Source organism: Neoarius graeffei, chromosome 10 (assembly GCF_027579695.1).
Source record: "Neoarius graeffei isolate fNeoGra1 chromosome 10, fNeoGra1.pri, whole genome shotgun sequence".
NCBI classification, from domain to species: domain Eukaryota; kingdom Metazoa; phylum Chordata; class Actinopteri; order Siluriformes; family Ariidae; genus Neoarius; species Neoarius graeffei.
This window is the reverse complement of record NC_083578.1, coordinates 8,831,516-8,858,560: the sequence shown is the minus strand read 5'-3', so window position 1 is coordinate 8,858,560 and position 27,045 is coordinate 8,831,516. Positions and strand designations below refer to the sequence as shown.

The 27,045-nt window shown below is 43.4% G+C and overlaps 1 protein-coding gene across 2 annotated transcripts; it reads right to left on the bottom strand.

The window, feature by feature from the left end:
• rnf122 (ring finger protein 122) lies at nucleotides 1-27,045 on the bottom strand. Of its 2 annotated transcripts, none has more exons than XM_060931219.1 (6): nucleotides 26,552-27,045; nucleotides 6,934-7,090; nucleotides 6,489-6,534; nucleotides 5,885-5,926; nucleotides 5,501-5,583; nucleotides 1-2,307 (listed from the first exon to the last, which is right to left on the bottom strand). In XM_060931219.1, the coding sequence occupies exons 1-6, from the start codon at nucleotides 26,574-26,576 to the stop codon at nucleotides 2,193-2,195; spliced, it is 468 nt and encodes a 155-aa protein (XP_060787202.1). In that variant the 5' UTR covers nucleotides 26,577-27,045; the 3' UTR covers nucleotides 1-2,192. The 2 variants fall into 2 exon arrangements, with proteins under 2 accessions (XP_060787202.1, XP_060787204.1); XM_060931221.1 differs by having other exon boundaries at nucleotides 5,501-5,580.

The following is a 27,045-nucleotide window of genomic DNA, read 5'->3' as shown; positions in this document are numbered from 1 at the left end:
TGGTGAACACTAAAGCATTGCAGCTCTGATTTATTCTGAACACTGACATAAACAATGGAATGTTTCAACATGAATATTTACTCAGTTACAAAACCGAAAGACACAAAGAGAGGAAAAACTTAATACACATGTGAACTAACGTTGGCACTGTGTATTCAAACCGATCACACACAATTCCAACATATTCAGTGCTGAATTCCACATGAACATAAGATGGGCAATACACCTCTTTCTTTCTTTTTTACAAATATTTTACAAATATTTCACTATTTAATTATAAAAATTCACAAAACAGATTCAGTTTTTGCTACATTCAGGATCGTGTTCATTTCTTTCTTCCTTTTTATCTATTTATCCTTTTTAAAGACGCTTTTACACATTTCAACAGTTTCATATTCTATTGTCAGATAATCTTTCTTCTTTCTAGAAACAAATGCTTAGAATCAGAAAATGATCTGACAGCTTAAATGTAAAAAAAAAAAAAGACTTACTAGAAACAGGTTTAATAATAATAATAATGTTTAGTTTAATCTTATAATAGGAAATATTTCATAAACATGACAATATTCAAGCTCTTTTTCCTTGCTAAGATTTTATTAGCACTTGATTAGCAGTTTAGTAATTACAGCATTATTTCAGCTGTATAAAGCCTTTTATGTCTAAATTACCAACATATCTGAGAGAAATATTGATATTTCTGACAATTTTGTCTCGTTTCTGTTGTCATTTTGCCTTTAGATTATCCATTAAAAAAAGCCCTGTTACAATCTAGCTAACTGAATCTGCTAGTTAGCATCTGTCACTAGCTAGTTTATGCTCAGGGTCTCATTTCTAAGTTGCCTAGCAACAATATTTTCTACATGAAGGGTTCTGTGTCAAAATGGAGGCTGTGTATTTGTTTAAAAAAAAAAAAATTCCACATACACAGAACACTCTTCAAATATTCATGACTTCACTGATTTTTTTTTTTTTTTAATAGCTTCCAGTTCAGGAGTTGTTGATATTTTTTTTTTGTTTTGGCAGAAGCCAAAGGAATTTGGTTAGCGCTCAATGCTAAATGTAATTACTCTGTAATTTTAGTGTTACAAAGACTTTTCTTACTAATTTACCAACACATCTGAGGTAAACATTGATATTTCCCATGGGTTTATCTTGTTTCTGCTATAAAAGACTCAACAGCTGTGTGTTTAGTCACTAAATATTAGTCAATTAATGCTCACTGACCATATTTTGTATATAGTGTGTTTGTATTCCTTAAAGTATGTGATTTCTAGAGACTTCTTCCACTTGTGGGATGAATTTCAATTAAAACAAATATTTTACGGGATAGAAACACACATGATATGCAAAATATGTCCACTAAGTATAAAATAGATAATGAATTAGGCTAATGATTTCACTAATTTATACTCGGAGGTAATTTTTTTCCATATTGTGTGTTTGTATTCCCTAAACTATGTCTATCACTTTTCCACCGCACATTTCTAAAATCTAGAACAATTGTAAGAAAGGCTGGTCATCTGTTTAAAATTAAAGAAGCAGTATGCGATTTATCAATGAATTGCAATTGAAAAACATTTCTACCAAGCCGTTGTCTTCTTCTTCTTCTGTATAGAACTTATAGATAGCCTTTTAGGAGAAAAGAGGCAAAGGTCTGGTGTGGCTGGGGGCGAAGCCAATTTCTGGCCCAGAAAATTGTCAAAAGAAGACTTAGAACAGAAAAACTAGCTAAAGCCACTGTATGGCAACATTATTACTTGCAGTTTTTAAAATCATGATTGTTACAAGTTTAGAAACACTTTTAAACATTACAAAAAAATCCCATCATGAATCCGTGCTGGTGTTTCAGAAGGACTGTTGATAGTTTGTGAGAATGTAGCTGGAGTTAGTGATAAAACACACACACATGCACTCGCGCACGTGCACACACACACACAGCATTGTGTACAACCATCTCGGTCTTATCAGTGGCAGTGTTCAGTTAAGTGGCAGTTTACAGAACATCGCTGGAATGTACATGAATCATCTCGGCTCCTTCTTCTTCTTCGGCCATGTTTCTCCTCTGTTTACTCAGAGTTCCAGTTTGAGACAAAGCCTGTGTCAACCAAAAACTCCAGCAGCTTGGAGTCAAATTTCAAATTAAACCATGAAAGTTAAAGTATCTCTTCATACTCGAGCCAGTTTTGTCTCCTCTAGACCAGTTCATCCAGCAGAGTTCCAATGCCATGGTGTTGCTCCGATCCTCCACCCAGGGCCTTGTTACACATGGGGCACACACACCGCACCTCCAGCCACTTCACCACACACCTGCAAAAACATGCACGTCACATTTAATGAGCAAAAAGGTAATAAGCTAGTGATGCTGACTATAGCACCTTTATTCAAAATTCTCTCATCAGTTCAGTTCATGAATTTTTTTTATTAGGGTTTTAATACAAAGACAGATGTTCATTGCAAAAGAACCGGTTCTATTTTGATTTGCATGTACTGTATGTGTCAAGTAATTATCTTGTACAAAGATCAATCTATGTCCAAGCCTGAAGTCCCTTGGACACCAAGACTGAATGTTCGGATGAAATATTAGCATGAAATCACGCAGGTCATGTAACACAAATACATGTGTTCTTATGAGTCTTTACACACCAAGAATGAAATTTGGTACGATGAAAAATAAAATTGGATCTGTCTTATTTGGTGCAACATTTCAGATGGGAATATGATTATCTTACCAACCAAATGAGGGTTCTACTGGGTTCCATTGACGTCACACCAAACAGAAAAGAAACACAGCAACATGGCCTCCAATGTAGTGGAGAGCCTCTGCTATGCCCCGGTGTAGAGCAGCTACATTTCACCCGTGAACACAACACCATGGGCATTGCTTTGTTTCTTGTTGCCCAATATCCTGTCTTACAGCTTCAACTCTTGATTATGAGGAGTAACAAAACTCTCCATGTTCTTATCTCCGTTCTAACAACTAACAGCTCTACCTAAAACTTTGTCTTTCTTGGAACATATCTATAATTATTATGTCTTTATCACTACTAGATGCCTCTATCATTCACTTAGGACACTACTGACAGACGCAGCACAGCACCAGCGCATCACAATTTCATGTGTAAAGACCTTTAACCTCCTGGCAGAGGCAAAAAATTTAATTGGAAATGCCGCAACATTTCTAAACTACTGCTCAAGCTACGGTCCACACTCAGCAAAAAAGCCCTATCCTCATACGTGAGCTCACTGATGCATACGATTGGCTAGTGAGATCTTCTGTGGTGAGAGAGAGAGAGTATGCCCCACCCACTAAGAGAGCACTCATTAGGTCACCCCCCCGGTAATTCTCAAGTCAGTGTAATCAGTGAGATCTAGCTTGTTTTTTTTTCCTTTTCCCCAAATTACCTCGAAAAAATTTCCGATATTTTGCACCATATTTAAAAATCTGATGAGGTGTCTGATGCCTTTGTTAAGTTTAAGTGGATGAAGAACTCATCTCATTATCTCTAGCTGCTTTATCCTTCTACAGGGCATACCTGTCAACTTTGAGGTTTGAAAAAAGGGATATTTCCCAGATTTTTAACTCAAAATAAGGGAAAATTTCGGAAAGTCATACCCTTCACCAAAAGTGGGTGTGTAGTTGAATGGGGGGCAATTTTCTATCTAGTATTTGTGATTTCCTGTACTCTGGTGCATGTTGGTGATAGCCAAGACCCAAACTCAATATGCTTATGGTTTATAGAGTGCATTTGTGAATAAACTATACATTTATTTTTATTTGCTTTCAGTGGTACCAGTTATTTCCCAAATTAAGGGCTAAAATACGTATCTTATGTTAAAATAAGAAAGGTCATTATATAACCAGTCAATAAATTCAATTCCATTGCAATTTATTATGGTTTTACCATAGTCATGGCCTCGGAACACTAGATAGATAGATAGATAGATAGATAGATAGATAGATAGATAGATAGATAGATAGATAGATAGATAGATAGATAGATAGATAGTGATAAAGAGTAATATAATATAAGATATTAAACCAAGAGTGATTTAAAATGGGTAAGTTTCAGATAGACAATAAAATAGACAATGAGTGGATAAAATAGTTAATACACCAATTAGTTTACACTAGGCTATTTATGAGGTCTTAGCCAGGACATACTTAATGTAAACGTGTAGTTTACCTTTGATTATTTGGGAGGCTTTCGTTTTCCCCATGGAAAATTTCTTTGCGATGGAAGAGTCTGGGAACATTCCAGCCACGCACTTGTTGAAATCATCAAAGAAAGAGAGGCTAATGTTTTTCTTAGCTATTAGCATTGCCATCTTCACCTCAGACCTATCAGTGTTGCCAGATACTGCTGACGTTTTCCAGCCCAAAATATGTTCAAAACCCGCCAATATGCACTTGAAACCGGCCAACTTGGGAGGGAAACCACCCAATCTGGCAACACTGGACCTAATCACTTGTTCAGCCTCGCCTCCGGACGTGTAATTACTGATGCCTGAGAGGGCGGGGACGTGAATTCATGGCCCGACTTCCTGCTGTAAACTCCTGTCAGAGGCGCGTCATGAATTCTGGACCTACCGACTTTTTTATATTGTGAAAATACGGGATATTTTCGGGCAAATAAAAAAACGGGAAGACAGCGGGAAATAAGTCAAAATAAGGGATCTCATCTCATTATCTCAAGCCGCTTTATCCTTCTACAGGGTCGCAGGCAAGCTGGAGCCTATCCCAGCTGACTACGGGCAAAAGGCGGGGTACACCCTGGACAAGTCGCCAGGTCATCACAGGGCTGACACATAGACACAGACAACCATTCACACTCACACCTACGGTCAATTTAGAGTCACCAGTTAACCTAACCTGCATGTCTTTGGACTGTGGGGGAAACCGGAGCACCCGGAGGAAACCCACGTGGAGAACATGCAAACTCCACACAGAAAGGCCCTCGCCGGCCACGGGGCTCGAACCCAGACCTTCTTGCTGTGAGGCGACAGCGCTAACCACTACACCACCGTGCCGCCCTGGATGAAGAACTCATCTCATCTCATTATCTCTAGCCGCTTTATCCTTCTACAGGGTCGCAGGCAAGCTGGAGCCTATCCCAGCTGACTACGGGCGAAAGGCGGGGTACACCCTGGACAAGTCGCCAGGTCATCACAGGGCTGACACATAGACACAGACAACCATTCACACCTACGGTCAATTTAGAGCCACCAGTTAACCTAACCTGCATGTCTTTGGACTGTGGGGGAAACCGGAGCACCCGGAGGAAACCCACGCGGACACGGGGAGAACATGCAAACTCCACACAGAAAGGCCCTCGCCGGACCCGGGGTTCGAACCCAGGACCTTCTTGCTGTGAGGCGACAGCGCTAACCACTACACCACCGTGCCGCCCTGGATGAAGAACTGAATAATGAAATCCAGGTCCGTTGTGTTCAGTGTTTTGTCTGTGATATAGGCCAGACATCACTCGGAAGTCTTCCTCACCTCCTGTGGAAGGCATGTTGGCACGGCAGGACTCCCAGTTCGTCCTTCACCCTGAAGTCCTCCAGACACACGGCACATGTCTGCTGTGGAGGTGGCACAGAGACACAGAGCTAGAGATAAAAAGCCATACAAACAAACAGGGATACAGATACACACATAGACAAAGTATAAAGACAGACATCCAGGGCCGTACAAATATCCCGAGATATGGGGACTTACAGAAATAGAAACGGAGAGATGCACGGAGAAAAAAGAGAGGAACAGAAACAAGTGGGGACTAAAAGTAATGCACAGAGGGACATGCAGAGAAATACAAATACAAGCGAAGACAAAAACATGCTAGTGTCAGGACACAGGATGATAATACGAGCTCTGTGTCTTTACCCCATGAAGATTCAGTTTCTTCGTGTCCCCTTTCAAGATGACCTGCAATTGAATACAGACCAAAAAAAACATGTAAACTCCTGATACTTATATACTGTTTTAGTCTTCTCCTTCAAGAACATGCTCGTGTTACTGTGATTGATGGCGGAGAGGGAATATGCCCCTCCCACCCAGAACGCATGGCCAATTTTACTCTCTTGGACTTTCAGTCATAGATATCTGTGACAGCGTCGGGATTCAATCTGTCGTTCTCTGGTCAACAGGGCAAACGCTTTTCTGTTGTGCCACTCGAGCCCACTGAGCAACTACTGTACTTAACACCACACACTGCCACAGACACACTCATGGTGATGTCATGTTTGCACAGACGTGTGAGGTGTATGTGTGGATTTTCGAACATAAATGTATTCTTATATAGAACATTAAAAAAAAACATGATTACTGCTTTATCTGTGTGCTTTCCAGTAATAAAAAAAAAATTAATCAGTGCAACGCAGTTATCAGGCTGTTTTTCTTCATCCAATCAGAATATTGAGCAACACCTTATTTAGACAAAGCAAAAAGCATGATATTTGTATATTTATATCTCAAGCTGCTCTCTTACCTCTTTATATCCAAACCTCTCGCTTTGTGCCTGGTGTCTCAGCTTACTAATGAAGACAAAAAAAACAACAGAGGCATTAATTAACAAATAAATAAATAAATGAAGGAGCGTTAAGGTGAAAATACGTAAGTGTCCGGGTAATTTTTTTGATGACCTTCAGTCAATCAGAAGAAAAGAAAACCCGCTGGGAGCTGGTAGTATTGTGCTATTATATAATGCACACGTGTGTGTTTGGTCCGGTAAATAATAGCAGATGAAAATAGCTTCACATTTGCCCTAAATGCATCCACACTGAGGTGGAAATGACCTGCCTCCTAGTGACATGACTGTGGCAACTTCCTGTCCCCTACCGCCTCACTTCCTGTTGCTGCTGGCTTTCACATCATTGTCTTTTCAGCTCAGAATTTTGTGTATATGTGTGTGTGTGTATGTGTACGTAGCTTACCTTATAAAGTAGCAACAGAATATGAGGCTGAGCACGAAGACGAAGATGCCTGTCCCAAAGATCACCATGTAGATGTTGACCGGCAGGTCCTGAAATGTAACGGGTGGCATAGTGCACGACTTGTTGGAGAAGATCAATCCCAAACTGCAGAAGCACCCTACACAGGGAGTAAGAACGATGCAGATCAACCACAGAAGCACCCTATACATGGAGTAGAAAACATTTGGATCAATCAAGCAGCAGAAGCACATTACACATGGAGTCGAAAATATTTGGATCAATCCCAACCTGCAGAAGCTCCCTACACAGAGTAAGGCAGGTCTGGATTAATCACAAACTGCAGAAGCACCCTATACAGAGAGTAGGAAATATTTGGATCAATCCTAAACTACAGAAGCACCCTACACAGAGTATGGCAGGTTTGGATCAAACCCAAACTGCAGAAGCACCATACACAGGGAGCAGGAAATGTATGCATCAATCCCAAAAACCAGAAGCACCCTACACAGGGAGTAAGAACGATGTAGAACAACCACAGAAGCACCCTACACATGGAGTAGAAAACATCTGGCTCAATCCCAAGCAGCAGAAGCACCCTACACAGAGTATGGCATGTTTTGATCAATCCCAAACTGCAGAAGCACCTTACACAGGGAATAGGAAATGTATGGATTGACCCCAATCTGTAAAAGCACCCTACACATAGAGTAGAAAACATTTAGATCAATTCCAAACTGGAGAGGCACCCTATATAGGGAGTAGGAAATATTTGGATCAATCCCAAACTACAGAAGCACCCTACACAGAGTATGGCAGGTTTGGATCAAACCCAGACTGTAGAAGCACCACAGACAGGGAGTGGGAAAGGTTTGCATCAATCCCAAACGGCAGAAGCACCCTACACAGAGTATGGCAGGTTTGGATCAAACCCAAACTGCAGAAGCACCATAGACAGGGAGTGGGAAAGGTTTGCATCAATCCCAAATTACAGAAGCATCCCACAGAGAGTATGACAGGTTTGGATCAATCCCAACCTGCAGAAGTGCCCTACACAGAGTAAGGCAGGTTTGGATTTATTCCAAACTGCAGAAGCACCCTATACAGGGAGTAGGAAATATTTGGATCAATCCCAAACTACAGAAGCATCCCACAGAGAGTATGACAGGTTTGGATCAATCCCAAACTGCAGAATTACCCTACACGGGAAGCAGGACATTTATGGATCAATCCCAAACTGCAGAAGCACTATGCACAGAGTATGACAGGGTTGGATCAATCCCAAACTGCAGAAGCATCTCACAGAGAGTATGACAGGTTTGGATCAATCCCAAACTGCAGAAGCACCCTACACAGAGAGTATGACAGGTTTGGATCAATCCCAAACTGCAGAATTACCCTACACAGGAAGCAGGAAATTTATGGATCAACCCCAAACTGCAGAAGCATCATACACATGGAGTGGAAAAGATTTGGATCAATCCTAACCTGCAGAAGCACCCTATAAAGGGAATAGGTAATGTATGCATCAATCCCAAACTACAGAAGCACCCTATACAGAGTATGACAGGTTTGGATCAACCCCAAACTGCAGAAGCACCACACACTTGAAGTAAGTGAGATTTCTTACTTTTTTTTTTAATCCATTTATAGTTTCATTTAATGGTGCAGCTTTACCTCTGACTGTTACAAAACACTACCACTGGAGACTCCTTCCATAACTGAAATAGAAAACCTCAACATATATCAGCTCTTCCTGTGACACACAGAAAACCTCATTTTGAAGTTGTTCAGGATCCATAGCACACTGCAGCCTTCTGGGAAATATCATCGATTTTTCACAGGCGCCAATACTGGGATAAACAACAAGCTGCGGTTGTGTGAGAGCAATGAGACTTTTACAAGCCTGGGTCTGGTTTCCAAAAAAGCATCATAAAACGTATATTTATTTAACTAGCAGAGACAGAGAGAGAGAGAGAGAGAGAGAGAGAGAGAGACTGATGTGATGCTTGCTCTTGCTCTACCAGCTAACCATTTAACCATGACCTTTGTATTGCAATGCTTTTCGGAAACTGTGCTTATCTCCTAAAACCACATAAAAGTCAATGAGATGAACAGTTTTTTGGTTTTTTTCCAACAGGTCTCCGAAGCAGAACAGTGATTTTGGGATTGCTTCTAAATGACGGGAAATTGCAACACATCCCTGATGGCGTGTACAGGGAGCAGGCCAGACTTCCCTCTCAGTGCTCGTGTTGTGCAAGAACAACAAGAACAACAACAAAAAAAACCCCTCCAAATTTATCCTGCAGCTTGGATGCTGACAAGAAGCCTCACAAACCCTCCTACACACAAACTTCACACACACAGAGGGTTCAAATATACAGTAAAATCTCATATAAAACTGGAATTCCGTCCTCATAATCTAATAATTCTGTCCCTGGGATTTCTACATGACATGGAAGGAAAAGTTCATCCACAATTCGAAACTTTTATTTAGGGCCTGAATACCGGAGGTGTGCTGCACTGAACTGCAAGGCGCTAAAATTTTGAATGTTTTCCAAATCTTTCCTACTCCATGTGTATGGTGCTTCTGTGGTTTGGGATTGATGCATACCGTACATTTCCTACTCCCTGTAGAGGGTGCTTCTGCAGTTTGGGATTGATTCAAACCTGTCATACTCTGTGTAGAGTCCTTCTATAGTTTGGGATTGATGCATACATATCCTACTCCCTTTATAGGGTGCTTCTGCAGGTTGGGATAGATCCAAATCTTTCCTACTCCATGTGTATGGTGCTTCTGTGGTTTGGGATTGATGCATACCGTACATTTCCTACTCCCTGTAGAGGGTGCTTCTGCAGTTTGGGATTGATTCAAACCTGTCATACTCTGTGTAGAGTGCTTCTATAGTTTGGGATTGATGCATACATTTCCTACTCCCTTTATAGGTTGGGATAGATCCAAATCTTTCCTACTCCATGTGTATGGTGTTTCTGCAGTTTGGGGTTGATCCAAACCTGTCATACTCTGTGTAGAGTGCTTCTATAGTTTGGGATTGATGCATACATTTCCTACTCCCTTTATAGGGTGCTTCTGCAGGTTGGGATAGATCCAAATCTTTCCTACTCCATGTTTATGGTGCTTCTGTGGTTTGGGATTGATGCATACCGTACATTTCCTACTCCCTGTAGAGGGTGCTTCTGCAGTTTGGCATTGATTCAAACCTGTCATACTCTGTTTAGAGTGCTTCTATAGTTTGGGATTGATGCATACATTTCCTACTCCCTTTATAGGGTGCTTCTGCAGGTTGGGATAGATCCAAATCTTTGCTACTCCATCTGTATGGTGTTTCTGCAGTTTGGGGTTGATCCAAACCTGTCATACTCTGTGTAGAGTGCTTTTATAGTTTGGGATTGATGCATACATTTCCTACTCCCTTTATAGGGTGCTTCTGCAGTTTGGGATTGATCCAAATCTTTCCTACTCCCTGTGTCAGGTGCTTCTGCAGTTTGGGACTGATCCATAAATCTCCTGCTTCCTCATCTCATCTCATTATCTCTAGCCGCTTTATCCTTCTACAGGGTCGCAGGCGAGCTGGAGCCTATCCCAGCTGACTACGGGCGAAAGGCGGGGTACACCCTGGACAAGTCGCCAGGTCATCACAGGGCTGACACATAGACACAGACAACCATTCACACTCACATTCACACCTATGGTCAATTTAGAGTCACCAGTTAACCTAACCTGCATGTCTTTGGACTGTGGGGGAAACCGGAGCACCCGGAGGAAACCCACGCGGACACGGGGAGAACATGCAAACTCCACACAGAAAGGCCCTCGCCGGCCACGGGGCTCGAACCCGGACCTTCTTGCTGTGAGGCGACAGTGCTAACCACTACACCACCGTGCCGCCCTCTCCTGCTTCCTGTGTAGGGTAATTCTGAAGTTTGGGACTGGTCCAAACCTGTCATACTCTCTATCTAGGGTGCTTCTGCAGTTTCCCGTCATTTAGAAGCAATCCCAAATCACTGATCTGCTTTGGAGACCTTTATTTATTATATTCTTCTTCTTATTATTATTTTTTCTTCAACACTTGGCCATTTTTGAGGTAGTTCCCATGGGCGAAAATTCATGAAATTTGGTACACACATCAGTCCTGGCCACCACTATACTCAGGAATAGAGGCTTGGCCCTGGGTGTGTCTGGGGGACTCCATGGCGTCCCCACATGTCACTGAGACTTTTGCCCGGTATATAGTTTCACCTATCCGTGTCAAATTTGGTGGGTGTGTGGGGTGCTCCAAGACGAACAAAATTGTAATGTACATTGTATTAGCCATACTCAACAGGAAATGAGTTATTTTTGGTTTTGTGCATTTTGACACGTGTTACATTTTGACATTCTCCTCCGAAGCAGTTTGTTGGATTCATGCTAGATTTGGTGCTCGGGTCCTTCATCGCTGCTTGCGGCTATATTTTGTTATTGTTCTTAAGCCGAGGAATTTTGCTTGTTAGAGCCAAATTATAGAAAGTAATTTTGATGAATAATTTTGAATTTAAATAAGTCAGAAGAATATTTAGTAATGTTTTAGACTAGATATAATTTAAATGTGGAGATTTAGAACCGTATTATTAATGCTGAATTTTGATTGGTTAGTAGGATTCTATGGGATACATGTGATTTAGAATAAGAGGCGTGCCGTTCAGTTGATGTGCACGCAGCAATGAAGGCACATAGCTTTTTGACCGTGTCCGTGTCCATGTCCATCCTGTGCCTTATGAGAAGATGAATATTTGACTATAGTGATATTGTTGTTTTATTCTTACCTTTTTGTGTTTTGTACCAAGAAGATGCTTTTGTGTTACCAAGACGTTCAAGAATTAAAGAAGACAAAAAGAAACTCAACTGGTCCGTGAGTACAGTGAAGTAACATCTCATCTCATCTCATTATCTCAAGCCGCTTTATCCTTCTACAGGGTCGCAGGCAAGCTGGAGCCTATCCCAGCTGACTACGGGTGAAAGGCGGGGTACACCCTGGACAAGTCGCCAGGTCATCACAGGGCTGACACATAGACACAGACAACCATTCACACTCACATTCACACCTACGGTCAATTTAGAGTCACCAGTTAACCTAACCTGCATGTCTTTGGACTGTGGGGGAAACCGGAGCACCCGGAGGAAACCCATGCGGACACGGGGAGAACATGCAAACTCCACACAGAAAGGCCCTCGCCGGCCCCGGGGCTCGAACCCAGGACCTTCTTGCTGTGAGGTGACAGCGCTAACCACTACACCACTGTGCCGCCCCCCTGAAGTAACATGGGTAATGAAAATGCATTGGATATGAATAATGAGTCAGAAACCCTAATGCTGCCCACATGAAGAAGTGGTTGAATTAATGAACACCATTACTGAAATTTTGCCACTACATTGCTTTTTTTAGTTTTGCATTGGAGCTACAAGACTATCAATGCTATCGAGTAAGGGAAAGTTATAGCCTTGAGTTTAGCACCGTACCAAATGCATGCTTCAATCATGAGTATAAATTTCACAGAAATCAAATTAGTCACCGTACACATTCTGCAAATGACCTGTGACCATTTTATGATTTTGTTCCAACAAGAATGGTGCACAGAAAAGCTACGGTGCAGACAAAGAATCAAGTGCAATTAATGCCTTTAAAAAATGAAAATGAAGTACCTTCTGATACACAGATCACTCCACTTCTGCTAAAGTTTACATGTGCTAATTATTTAGCTCCTTGAAACCATGTGATGCTAAACAGCAAAACACTCACCTTAGGACTTTACAAATATCTGAATACACAGTGTTTGAAATGTGAGAAAAAGACAAACGTATGAGCTGAATTCAAGTTAACACAAGTCTTTTACTTTCGAAGAAGGCATTTTTATCCACACGCTCTTCATCCACGTGGTTCGGATGAAGTGCTCTTGCTCAGACGAAATTCAATAAACAGCCCAATTTTATTTTTGTTCCGTCCTATTCAGCTGAGCAGCGCTTTAGTGCACTATAATGACTCACATGCTCTGAAATCAAATCTACCATCACTTCATTTCTCTTATCCTATTTCACAAAGTGAGCTTCTGAGCTGAACGAGTTCCTTTTGAGTTCCTCGCTCAAGGAATCAGGATCAGGATCAGGGGCTTCACATATAAATTCAGGAATCAGTGCAGCTTTGAAAACAAAACAAGAGCTTTAGACTGATTAAACTAGAGTGATTAAAGTGATTTTTTTCCTTCTAAACACTTCCGTCATTGGTAAAACTTGGGCCAGAGATGCAACATTTTCAGTCTGTTCATATATTTTACGTAACACAGTATTTACAAACTGATTCCTTCAATATTTAGACATATCCATGGTGAAAGGAACATTTAAGGTCATATTAATGAGAAATCCAGCGTAGAAGTGTTAGAGTCAAAGTCCTAGAATGCAGCGCAGATATACGACAGCAGAGACTCGGCTCGGCTTGTTAGCGAGTTAAGATTTACGAGATGATGTGTTGATGGTGATATCAGTGGTTGATGGTGGTTGGAGATTTGGAAGCTGAACTGTTTGAGCAGAGTGTACAGATGAGGAAGTAAGAGAGCTGGTTGATCTGTAAGAACCGTGGCTGGGGCCTACCATGGCCATTTCGGCAGATTTTGGAGGTCATCTGTCGCATAAATTTGGGTGGAGTAAATATGTAAATGAAGCCATGATAACTGTGACGGTTGTGCAAGAAGACACCGGTAAAACCAATGGTGGCAGCGACGTATATCGACATATGGAATGTGGATATCGACATTGAGGAATGTGTGAAGGACATTAGACACTGGATGCTTATTAACTTCCTTCTGCTTAACTCTGACAAGACTGAAGTACTTGTACTCGGACCACATGCAGCTAGAAGTAGGTTTTCTGATTACACAGTAACTCTGGATGGCCTTTCTGTTTCTTCACGTGCAGCAGTAAAAGACCTCGGAGTGATTATTGACCCCAGTCTTTCATTCGAAACTCACATTGATAGCATTACCCGGATAGCTTTCTTTCATCTCAGAAATATTGCTAAGATAAGAAATTTAATGTCATTACATGACGCGGAAAAACTAGTTCATGCTTTCGTTACCTCCAGGTTGGATTATTGTAATGCCTTACTGTCTGGATGTTCCAATAAGTGCATAAACAAGCTCCAGTTAGTTCAAAATGCAGCAGCAAGAGTCCTTACTAGAACTAGAAGATATGACCACATCACCCCTGTCTTATCCACACTGCATTGGCTCCCAATCAAATTTCGTATTGATTATAAAATACTACTATTGACCTTTAAAGCACTGAATGGTCTCGCACCACAGTACCTGATACCCCTTTTCCACCAAATCAGTTCCAGGGCTGGTTCGGGGCCAGTGCTGGTTCACAACTCGTTCAACTTGCGAGCCAGCTGAGAACCAGTTTGTTTTTCCATAGCTCGCGGTGCTAAGGGAAGCCACGTCATTACGTCGCTGTATACGTCAGTTACGTCGCTGTATACGTCAGTTACATCGTTACGTTTGCATAAATCTTGGCGCGAATATCGAAGCAAAAACACGGAAGAAGCAGCAACAACAACAATAATAATAATGGATGACTTCGCGTTTGGCGGCACGGTGGTGTAGTGGTTAGCGCTGTCGCCTCACAGCAAGAAGGTCCTGGGTTCGAGCCCCGGGGCCGGCGAGGGCCTTTCTGTGTGGAGTTTGCATGTTCTCCCCGTGTCCGCGTGGGTTTCCTCCGGGTGCTCCGGTTTCCCCCACAGTCCAAAGACATGCAGGTTAGGTTAACTGGTGACTCCAAATTGACCGTAGGTGTGAATGGTTGTCTGTGTCTATGTGTCAGCCCTGTGATGACCTGGTGACTTGTCCAGGGTGTACCCTGCCTTTCGCCCATAGTCAGCTGGGATAGGCTCCAGCTTGCCTGCGACCCTGTAGAAGGATAAAGCGGCTAGAGATAATGAGATGAGACTTCGTGTTTGTACAGCTGCTGCTTCTCGGCGCTTAAAAATGGTGATCTTTCACGGTCTTGTTATTGTTGTTGGTCTTAACAACTCCGCCCCCCCCCCGCTGACATAAGCGGTTCTTTCCTCTGGCCCAGCAGAGAGTTGGTGCTAGCCTAAAACTGGTTTTTCTGGCCCCAGAGCCAGTTCTTTGTCAGTGGAAACAGAAAACCCGGTTCCAAACTAAGCACTGGCCCCGAACCAGCCCTGGAACTGCTTTGGTGGAAAAGGGGCAACAGTGAACTTCTGGTCCTCTATGACCCGCCACGCCTACTTAGATCAAAAGGTGCAGGCTACATCAGGGGGTGGAGCCTTTTCTTACAAAGCCCCACATTTATGGAACAGCCTTCCAAGTAATGTTCGGGAATCAGACACAGTCTCAGCGTTTAAGTCTCGGCTGAAAACATATCTGTTTAGTCAAGCCTTGTGTTGATGGTGTTTATGAGGTAAAGGAGTAGATCTGGAGGATCCTCAGGCATAGTGTGTTTTGGTAAACTGGGATGTATGGATGCTGTCAGTCCCCCACTCGCTTGCTCACTCGAGTTTGTTGACGGTGTAGTGGCTGCTGCTTTATGTGGACAGTTGAAAGTCACACCTGGAGGACGCTCTGGACTCTTACAGTAATGCTTTTATGGCTGAGGACTACAGTGGACTTGCTAACTTTAGGACTGCAGTTGTCATGAATAGTTTTGCACTCAAGTTTCCATCAATGAAGAGTTACAACATCAACGAAACTGACTTCATGTTAAAACTGTTAATGTTATAGCAGGGCTCGAAATTCATTTTTTTCTTCACCAGCCAGCCGGACTAGTTACCTTCCAAAGTAACTTGCCAAACAGAAAATCAACTCGCCAAAATTTGTTCATGTATGAATTTTACTTCTGTCAAAAATAACGCAAAAGAGAGTCATTACCATTGTTCATGACTAATGTGCATTTATTTCAAGATCCGAGTATTTTGATACTGTTGTTAAATACATAAATGAGAACAACACAGAGCACCATAATATAATATCTCATCTCATCTCATCATCTCTAGCCGCTTTATCCTGTTCTACAGGGTCGCAGGCAAGCTGGAGCCTATCCCAGCTGACTACGGGCGAAAGGCGGGGTACACCCTGGACAAGTCGCCAGGTCATCACAGGGCTGACACATAGACACAGACAACCATTCACACTCACATTCACACCTACGCTCAATTTAGAGTCACCAGTTAACCTAACCTGCATGTCTTTGGACTGTGGGGGAAACCGGAGCACCCAGAGGAAACCCACGCGGACACGGGGAGAACATGCAAACTCCACACAGAAAGGCCCTCGCTGGCCACAGGGCTCGAACCCGGACCTTTTTGCTGTGAGGCGACAGTGCTAACCACTACACCACCATGCCGCCCCCTAATATAATATCAACAAATAATAATATATTGGAAAACTTGGCAACTTGGTGTATGAGTATTGAAAGCAAATATACTTACTATCATGACTATAGCACCCAAAATATGTCCAACATGCTTTCTGTATTTAATCATTTATGAGACAGAAAGCATTCGGAGCTTCATATTGACTAGGAATCAACTTGAAAAAAATTAATTATTCCATAAAAATCGTATCGCAGCCAAGGCCTACCCTGCTCCCACGTTTGCTTATAAGTCCTTTGTCGTTTCTCCTTCTCGTACGCTTTATCGGCGGCCTTTTTCTCCTCTTCAGACCGAGGTCGCTTTGTCCCCGTCTCTGGCAGTTTCTGTACACCTTTCAGAAAATTCCACATCGCAACGTAGCTTTGGCAGATGTAGATGTAAATAACAACAAAAACACGTGTTTAAGTGGGCGATAATGTGGCCACATCTATTGAATTTGATAACATGATGTGGCAGCGGGGGCGTGGCCAAGCGTCGGTCTGTGAATGGAGGGCGGAGTCAGGGAAGGTACCGTAAGTGGTGGAATCATTGCACCTGATGGGGATTAACTTGTGTTTGTGTATCTTCCCCAGTGACCGCGCCCTTTAAAAGGAGAGGAGAGCAGAGAAAGGGAGCTCTCTCTCCCCAACCAGAACACGTGTGTGTGTGTGTGTGTGTGTGTGTGTGTGTGTGTGTGTGTGTGCACGCGCGCAGCTGGGAAGTGATAAAAGGCTGAAAAGCTAGCAATAAATAGTTCATTGAGAACTCAGTTCTGGCCTGCCGTGCTTCTGTGCTCCACCCACCTGGTCCAATACTACACGTGATTACCGCGATATTCAACGAGATGCGTTATATGCATGTGCAGTAGTGAAAAAACTGACAGCCTGACTCGTACACGATATGATTCGGAATTCTTCGGTAGTTTCCGTCCTGCCGATAAACACATCGATTAACAAAGACACGGCACACGCTTAATATGTGGCGGCTTTAGTTGACGGTGTGTCTGAATCTTCGCTTCATATATATTTTTTATTTTCAACTAGCCAGCCGGGCTGGCTAGTGACAGGAATTACCCGCCAAATGACAAGTCGCCTTGGGCGACCGGACCACCGCGAATTTCGAGCCCTGTATAGTCATGCTGTCTGTTGTTGCCCAAATGAGGATGGGTTCCCTTTTGAGTCTGGTTCCTCTCGAGGTTTCTTCCTCATGTCTTCTGAGGGAGTTCTTCCTTGCCACCGTCGCCACAGGCTTGCTCATTGGGGATAGATTAGGGATAAAATTAGCTCATGTTTTAAGTCGTTCAAATTCTGTAAAGCTGCTTTGTGACAATGTTTATTGTTAAAAGCGCTATACAGATAAACTTGACTTGACTTGATATGGCCTTGCGGCAATGACAGCAGTGCGTATGGTTTTCATGGCTGCAGTATGTTTTGTCACAGCGAGACAAAATAAACCACGCCCCCTAGACAAACTTCTCACTTTCTGCAGAATGTTGTTCCGTGAACATTTTGAGCTTGATGTTTGCGACGGAATGCTACGGTAACCCCCAGCAGCCCACATAAGCCTTACGTAGGCCTCAGGGATGCTCAAGGATGCCTTGTGAGGGAAATTTAGTGGATGAACATTCCTATTCTCTGTGTTTCTGTGTGTTGAGCTCAAGTGGCCTAATATACTGAGAAAGATGTTTTTTCCAATGTTGTAATCGCTTTTCTGTGGCCTTGGTGGTAATGAGCAGGGTGCTTGAGTTCGTCCTAACTACACATCTTCTCATGATGTAAACACCTTTCCTGACCTCGGTGGTGATAAGCAGGGAGCTTGAGCTCTCCCTAACTCGCATCCGCCTGCACATACCAGCGCACGCCAGGTGCACGCTTTAACAAAGCTTCATAGAAAATCTTGAGCCAATCACGTGAAGACACAAGCAGTGAGCGAATGCTTTCAGAGTATAATAGATAACATTCCTAAAACACAACTCAGAGTGCGCGTACTCTCGGCATCAGAAGTGGTGTCTTCTCTTCTTTCCCTTCCTATTTTATATATCTGTTTATATGATCTACTATAATAAATAACTGAAAAGACGACTGCTAAGCGTTCTGAAGTGTTTATGAGAAATTTCCATTACAGCCTTCACAGTTGCGACGGATGATTTAATCCGGCGCTTGACCCACGGTAATTTTCAACATGATGAAACTTCCCAGGGAGGGAAGCCACACCCTACTGGTTGTCAAAGTAGCTCTCCGACTCTCGTGTTCTGATGGAAGGGCCCGGAATGTGTACCGGTTGACCCCTGGAAGGCTCAAAATCGTCTACCGTGAAGTGTTGTGAAGAAGAGAAGAAGATGCATGCGCACACACACACACACACACACGAGTGAGCAATGAGCACACACACATACCCAGAGCAGTGGGCAGCTATGCTACAGGGAGCAGTTAGGGGTTAGGTGCCTTGCTCAAGGGCACTTCAGCCCAAGGCTGCCCCATGTTGACCTAATCACATGTCTTTGGACTGTGGAGGAAACCCACACAGACACGGGGAGAACATGCAAACTCCACACAGAAAGGCTCCCGTAGGCCACTGGGCTCAAACCCAGAACCTTCTTGTTGTGAGGCAACAGTGCTAACCACTACACCACCACTGTGCCGTCCACTGCATCGATCTCTTGATGTTGAGATGAAGCAATGGCTAAGGGTTTGGGTTAATGCAGGGTTAATCTGGCACCATGGTTGTAAGGTCATCAAACAGCACTGTGGGTAATTTAGAAAACCATTACATGCAAAATAAATCAGGGGGAACTTTTCCTTTCAGCACTATAGTACCATCTACAAAATATACAATAAGAATAAATACCCTGAAGTACCATAAGCGCTATTTTATACCCTAATACTGTCATTATTGTCTCCCTGATGAAGCATGATGACTGCAGCGCTTCTTTCTCTCATGGTGTGAGCAGTGCGCATTGTGCTGGCCCGCTGACCTATATCACCAAGGGCACCAACATGTTGCCAGGACGACGCGTGGAAAAAAGCCCCCTTTCTAAGAACAGCTCTCACATCTGAACACGGTGACGGCGTTCCCCAATTCCGAAGAAAATCAGATGCATCCAGGCGATGGTTTTCTCCAACAGCTTCCAAACATTCAGATCGAGATTATTACAGCTCTGACGTACGAAATAAAAATAAAAACCCGACTCTGTCCTTCACAAGCAAGCAAGTTTGGGAGAAAAGAAACGGTCTGTTCCTTATTTTAGTAGGACTTACAGAAGTCCTTTTCTAATGTTGCTCACACGTCATAATGGAGCCATTTGGAGAATACTGACATATAATGAGGTAATGAGTCAGTGTGTTGCTATGCTGTTCCTCGGTTCACGCAGTTATAAAAAAACAGGGCTGAGAATGAAACGTGTGCCTTTGTGTTTCAGGAGAGAAAAACATCTAATATTAAAGTCTTCAGGAGACCGAAAGTGTCTCCTCAGGTCTTTCTTTTCAATAAATATGGAAGGAATGATGTATAAAATAGAAATATACAAGTTGAGTTGATATTATTGGTTAAAAAATTGTGAATTTTGACAAGAATATTAACACCAAAGAAATTTAAACCTTCCAAAACAGTAAGCAGTGTAATCCTGCTGTCAAAAGATTCCGACAAGAACAAAGAGCTCACTGGATTTTAGCTATGATTGCATTGTTTTCTGTATTGTTCTTTTCCCTTTTTATTGTTCTTTGTTATTTTTATGGAAATTTTTTTTGTTTTGCTTCTGCATATTATAATTCATATCAAGTGCCCCTTGAACCTTCTACACCGTGAGATATGATCGAGATAAATGGTCAAGTGGACTTTTAATTGTCCTCTCTTTTTAATAATCCTTTCTCTATATATACATTGTATAGGTTACAGGTAGGGGCGGCACGGTGGTGTAGTGGTTAGCGCTGTCGCCTCACAGCAAGAAGGTCCGGGTTCGAGCCCCGTGGCCGGCGAGGGCCTTTCTGTGTGGAGTTTGCATGTTCTCCCCGTGTCCGCGTGGGTTTCCTCCGGGTGCTCCGGTTTCCCCCACAGTCCAAAGACATGCAGGTTAGGTTAACTGGTGACTCTAAATTGACCGTAGGTGTGAATGTGAGTGTGAATGGTTGTCTGTGTCTATGTGTCAGCCCTGTGATGACCTGGCGACTTGTCCAGGGTGTACCCCGCCTTTCGCCCGTAGTCAGCTGGGATAGGCTCCAGCTTGCCTGCGACCCTGTAGAACAGGATAAAGCGGCTAGAGATAATGAGATGAGATGTTACAAGTAGTCTTGTAAATGGCTGTGCGATGCGTCTAATGTGTAGGAGAAACGTTTGTGTGATTGCCACCTCTCGCTTTCAGCCTTTACCGCTGACTAGCGGTCCTGTACAGTGCGTAAGTCTCTCCTGCCAGTACATAGTCTCTCCACAGCAAGTCCTACGCAGTGCCTCCTCATGGCTACAGACGGAAACTGGGCACCGCAAGGCCCCAGGCTAAACTGCAGGGAGCTCGGAGGAGGTCTGGCCCCCAGACATGAGGAATGCGTGGCCCACCGGCGTGTGGACACGCCCTGATACCCACGAACCAGATCCCCAGCTATGGGAAAATAGCACGGGTAGACGGAGCTCGTCAGCCTTGGAAGGCAGTCCGTCTTGGGAAAGAAAAAACCCCAAATCAAACCTATGACTACACTAGTGCCAAGCTGCATTGGCTCCTGCCTCTCCCTTGGACCACACTGGTGTAGTGGAGAGGGGCGACTTGCTACATGGGCAACAGCCTGTCCCCTAATCACTTAAACACCTTTGCCCGGGCCTGTGTCCTGGAAAGGACACTCCAGCGCCACTGGGAAGTTGCGACACAACACAGGATGCTACAGATAAAAACATTTCAACCTAAGTGATTTTTTTTTTACTTGAGTTAAATTTTTTAACCTAGTTCATAATTTCCAACCTCTGTAAAATTTTGAATTATCTAAGATTCTTAAAAGGGAAGAGTCTTTCCATCACTTCTTTTGTTTCTCCTTCTTCCATCCATTTCCTCTCTGCCTACACCTACCTACTGTAGTATTTCCTCTTGTCTGTCTGCCTACCTGTTCCTATTTACCTAATTAGCATTTTTTTAAAATATCATTTTTTATACTTAACCAGGATTCAAACTCGGAACCTTCTGATTCGCTCATCTGTCCATAAGGCCAACGAGCTCTTGCTATAGAGGATTTCGACGTGACGTCACAGGTGACGTGACGCCCCGGTGTCCGCCATTTTGAAGGTCAAGCTAGCTAATGTCAACAACAGTAGCTAGTATGTTACTGTAGCAATGTTTACGTTCAGTCATTTGGATGACTGTTAAAACCTTTCAGTCTCAAGTTTTTCCTTTACTGTATTTACTAGTTTACTGAGCTAGTGCGCTCGCTCCCAGCCTGCCCGAGCTAGCGTGCTCGCTCCCAGCCTGCCCGAGCTAGCGCGCTCTCTCCCAGCCTGCCCGAGCAAGCGCGCTAGCTCAGTAAACTAGTAAATACAGTAAAGGAAAAACTTGAGACTGAAAGGTTTTAACAGTCATCCAAATGACTGAACATAAACATTGCTACAGTAACATACTAGCTACTGTTGTTGACATTAGCTAGTGCTAACAGCTAGCTGCTAGTGCACGGCTACAACTACACCGACCCTAATAATACAGTTCTTGGTCATTGCCTGGTAACAGCAAATTTATAACGGGCCATGTCTCAACAGACTAAGAAGTTATTTCAATGACATTTAATAACATTTTGTTTATCCTGAGGACCGAAAGTAAATGAAAATGTGAACAAACCTTAGCTGTAATAAGATGGCGACCACCGGCTCCAGGGACGACCCGCTGATGTAGGCATGTTACCCAGCCTGGTTTTTAACGACATAGGTATACAGATCATGTGGGCCGAAGTCAGGTAAAGACGAGGGCTTCGTGTACTTCCGTACGTCAGTGAACAATCCTGGTGGAAGCAGGTAAACGTCGTTCTCTAAGCCTGCTAACCTTAATTTTTGCAAATACCTCTCCCTCTGCTCGCCCTGTAAATGCTCTACGTCGCTGGATAGTGAAGGTGTTTTCTGCATCTCGCTCCTTTTTCTTTTATGTTTTTTCCCTGGTATTTCCCACACGCCTGACTGCAGGTCAGGAAGATCACCCGCGCTGCAAAGCCAGAAAAAGATAGCCTGGTAACACGTACGGATCATGTACACCAGCATCATTGATTTTCTGGTGATATCGCTTCTTACTCGCGTCATCTAGGCCGGATAAAATACTCGACAATGAGACTTCGTCATGATCAACAGTGTATCGCTACCGGTAGTCGCCATATTTGTGACCGTCAAAATGGCGCCGGCTACTTGTTGACATGGCAACGGTCACGTGGGTCGAAAACCTCTATAGCGTGGCATCCATGATCTGTCCGTCGTCCACAGTTCAGTTAAATCGTATCTCCTCTGTCAGTTCTTCACGGATTTCCATTCCAATTGTTTTGTCTGAAATAACTCGTCACTTCGCACAAAAGTCGGTTGTTGTTTTGCCAAATTTTTTGCTAATGAGTTACTAATTAGGCCAAATTAACTAATTTTCCAGGCCTCACACTAGAATTGTATCTCCTCTCTGATTTCTCATCCGATTTCAGTTTTGATTGATGTTTTGGGTAGATCTTTCCATGAGAAACAAAACTTGGTCGTTTGTTTGTTGATTTTCCTGTTGTAAACAGTTTGTTTACAACTTCGTTTATTTTCAGTTAAACACTTGGTTATTGTATTGTCAATTTTTTGCGAACAAATTAGTCATCAGGTCAACTTAACACATTTCCTTCTGACTAGGATTGTATCTCCTCTCTCATTTATCACCCGAATTCAGTTCTGATCGATGTTTTGGGTTGATCTTCACTCGGGGAACAAAATTTAGTCCTCTATTGAGTTTCCTGTTGTAAACAGTTTGTCGTGGACGTTGGTCCTCTCTCACATTTCAGTTCAGTTTGATGTTTTGGTCGTCATGGTTGTTTTGATGGCAGGCCAGATGAGCTACTACGTCCTTGACATTCTGGTTCTTGATCCAACACCTCAACCACTAGACCAGTGATGATTGCAATAAAAGGAGTGACAGTTTTGGTATATTGAATGTATTAATGAGTCCAGTCTTTTTACGTCATCAAATAGTTTAAAATACAAAGTCTTCCCAAATCCTAACCTTAAACCTAACCCTAGATATTGTAAGTCTCCCTAATACAAGTAGTACATTATGAACTGGGTTAAAAATTCTAACCTAGGTTGAAAAATTCCACCTGACCTACAATTCTGACCTGTAACATACACACTGGAATGAAATATTGTTTATTGTTTCTCCAGGAAACGAGTGCGGGACAATAAATATGAGCTGTAAACTATCACAATTATGAAAGAAAAGAAAGGTTTTTTTTCCTTTTAAGAATATCAAAGATGTCATGAGCACATCTAAGACACTGACCATCTCAAGGTCACCGATTATCAACCGGTTATATTTTAACAAACATTCACATTTTGGTGTCTGGTTTTTTTTTTGGCATTTATTCCTCCCATTTGAACCTCATCTCATCTCATCTCATCTCATTATCTCTAGCCGCTTTATCCTACTACAGGGTCGCAGGCAAGCTGGAGCCTATCCCAGCTGACTACGGGCGAAAGGCGGGGTACACCCTGGACAAGTCGCCAGGTCATCACAGGGCTGACACATAGACACAGACAACCATTCACACTCACATTCACACCTACGCTCAATTTAGAGTCACCAGTTAACCTAACCTGCATGTCTTTGGACTGTGGGGGAAACCGGAGCACCTGGAGGAAACCCACACGGACACGGGGAGAACATGCAAACTCCACACAGAAAGGCCCTCGGCGGCCCCGGGGCTCGAACCCAGGACCTTCTTGCTGTGAGGCGACAGCGCTAACCACTACACCACTGTGCTGCCCCATTTGAACCTTTTTTTTTTAAATAAAGAAACTGTTGAACTTAAAATGTCGGTTTGCAACTTGACAACGATTAAACATTTTAATTTATTCAACAATGACACATTTTTACCCTTGTAACTTGTTCCTCCACCTCTCTGTTTTTTCCTCTGTCTCTTTTTACATTAATAAGACGAAAAAAAAAATCACAGCTTTTCATGTTGCTTTGAGAAGCCACAACAACGTAAACTCTTCTGTCCTGAAGACTTTCCTGTGGTGGAAAAACACTCAAAACTCCATAAGTTACATTACAGGCATGCTTATCCAGAGCGACACACCCAGAGCAGCCTGGGGAGCTGGTGGGGGTTAGGTGCCTTGCTCAAGGGCACTTCATACATTCCTGCTCATCCAGGGAAGCAAACTTGCAACCTTTTGGTTCCAAAGCTGCTTCGCTAACCATTTGGCCATGGATTCCCCCATGGCTTACAATGCACTTACACTGGAGACTTCTTTCATGAACGTTTTATAAACATGTCCTTCCAGAAAACTCAACAATTATAGACATTTTTAAACCGTTTTTTTTTTTGTGAGTGTGTGTGTGGTGCATCCACCATACAAGTGCAAGTTGTGACTCTAGAAACGATAACATTTCAGAAACAGTGCATTAACATAAACCTTCCACCACAGAAAAATAAAAATTCTTGTCCTCATGGAGAATTTTTGTAAATTCCAGTTTGCCTACTCAGGGCCCTGGGAGTCATTTTCACCTGGGAATCATTTCCTACTTTCCTTTAACCTGAAGGGCGGCACGGTGGTGTAGTGGTTAGCGCTGTCGCCTCACAGCAAGAAGGTCCAGGTTCGAGCCCCGTGGCTGGCGAGGGCCTTTCTGTGTGGAGTTTGCATGTTCTCCCCGTGTCCGCGTGGGTTTCCCCCAGTCCAAAGACATGCAGGTTAGGTTAACTGGTGACTCTAAATTGAGCGTAGGTGTGAGTGTGAGTGTGAATGGTTGTCTGTGTCTATGTGTCAGCCCTGTGATGACCTGGCAACTTGTCCAGGGTGTACCCCGCCTTTCGCCCGTAGTCAGCTGGGATAGGCTCCAGCTTGCCTGCGACCCTGTAGAAGGATAAAGCGGCTAGAGATAATGAGATGAGATGAGAAGCCTTTAACCTGAACACATCAATTGTCTTGAATGTCCCCTGTGATCATTTGCATAAGTTGGAAGCTTGGTACATGTTGGATCATTAGATCCAGAGGATGTCATTATCAGATATCAGATATGGGCAGGGCGGCACGGTGGTGTAGTGGTTAGCGCTGTCGCCTCACAGCAAGAAGGTCCTGGGTTTGAGCCCCGGGGCCGGCGAGGGCCTTTCTGTGCGGAGTTTGCATGTTCTCCCCGTGTCCGCGTGGGTTTCCTCCGGGTGCTCCGGTTTCCCCCACAGTCCAAAGACATGCAGCTTAGGTTAACTGGTGACTCTAAATTGACCGTAGGTGTGAATGTGAGTGTGAATGGTTGTCTGTGTCTATGTGTCAGCCCTGTGATGACCTGGCGACTTGTCCAGGGTGTACCCCGCCTTTCGCCCGTAGTCAGCTGGGATAGGCTCCAGCTTGCCTGCGACCCTGTAGAAGGATAAAGCGGCTAGAGATAATGAGATGAGATGAGATATGGGCAGATCTTTCACTTGGGACAGGGATTGGGGAATCTGTAGGGTCAGATATCCATGAGGTCTGGATTAACCAGATCACGAGATAAACTGTGCAGGAGGGTTGGTGACCACCACTGCACAAACATCTGTCTACACTCTAAAAAATAATGGGGCCAGTACCGGTTCTTCAGGGCGATGCCATAGAAGAACCTTTTTTCAGGGCTTCAAAGAACCGTTCATGCAACAGTTCTTTAAAGAACCATTTAAACCATTTGTTTGAGCAGTGAAGACAGATTTGTGTAAACATAGCCTCTGTGCATTGACCAGCAAATGGTAAAAGAATGCCAGGCTCTGAAGAACCATTTCCAATGTGAAGAACCTTTCACATAATGTAATGGTTCATCACAGAGTTTTGACTCTCCGTGGAACCATCCAGAGATTTGAAGAACCACTGAAGCACCTTTATTTTTTAGAGTGTAGATCAGACTCCAAGAACTTGTCAATCATCCTTATGCACCATCATATCTTTATTTTGGAGTGAGTGTGTCAAAATGGTAACAACCCACGGAGAAAAGAGAGAAGGACAAGGATAGAGAGGGTTCGATGGTGATCAGATCTTACCGTTACACCACTGGAATGGTTGCATCAGTTGATCCCGACCACAGCAGCTCTGTGTTTATACTGTTTCCCCAGCGCGACTTCGTCTTTTATCCTCTTTCTCCACCAATCCATCCAGATGTAACCAGATGTCCATCGTATCCACGCTCGTTTTTATACAAGAAGTCCAAACAGCTGTGTTTGTGCTTGAACTTTGGGCTCCAAGCATCCGCGCCATGCACATTCACATCGCACTCATAAATAAAAACAACCCACAAAGACACATCAGATCCAACCAGATCAGATCAGATCAGATCAGACTAGATCAGATCGGATCAGATCACATCAGATCAGATCCTTTCCTCTGCTTTCCCAAACGCCTGCTTTCAATTTTCGGCTTGCTTTTGAATTCCTAGCACCTCTGCTGTCAGGGTTTGATCTCAAGCCCCTATGGAAAAATCAATAACGCGATCAAAACACGCTGGCATCCGCGCCAGAAGCAGTGAATCAATGAGGAA

Coding starts and splice junctions, on each gene's coding strand:
- rnf122 (XM_060931219.1), bottom strand. CDS start 26,576: ATGCAACCATTCCAGTGGTGTAACG. Junction 5,927..6,488: donor AGAGGTTTGGATATAAAGAG/GTAAGAGAGCAG, acceptor ATTCAATTGCAG/GTCATCTTGAAAGGGGACAC. Junction 5,584..5,884: donor AGAAACTGAATCTTCATGGG/GTAAAGACACAG, acceptor CCACCTCCACAG/CAGACATGTGCCGTGTGTCT.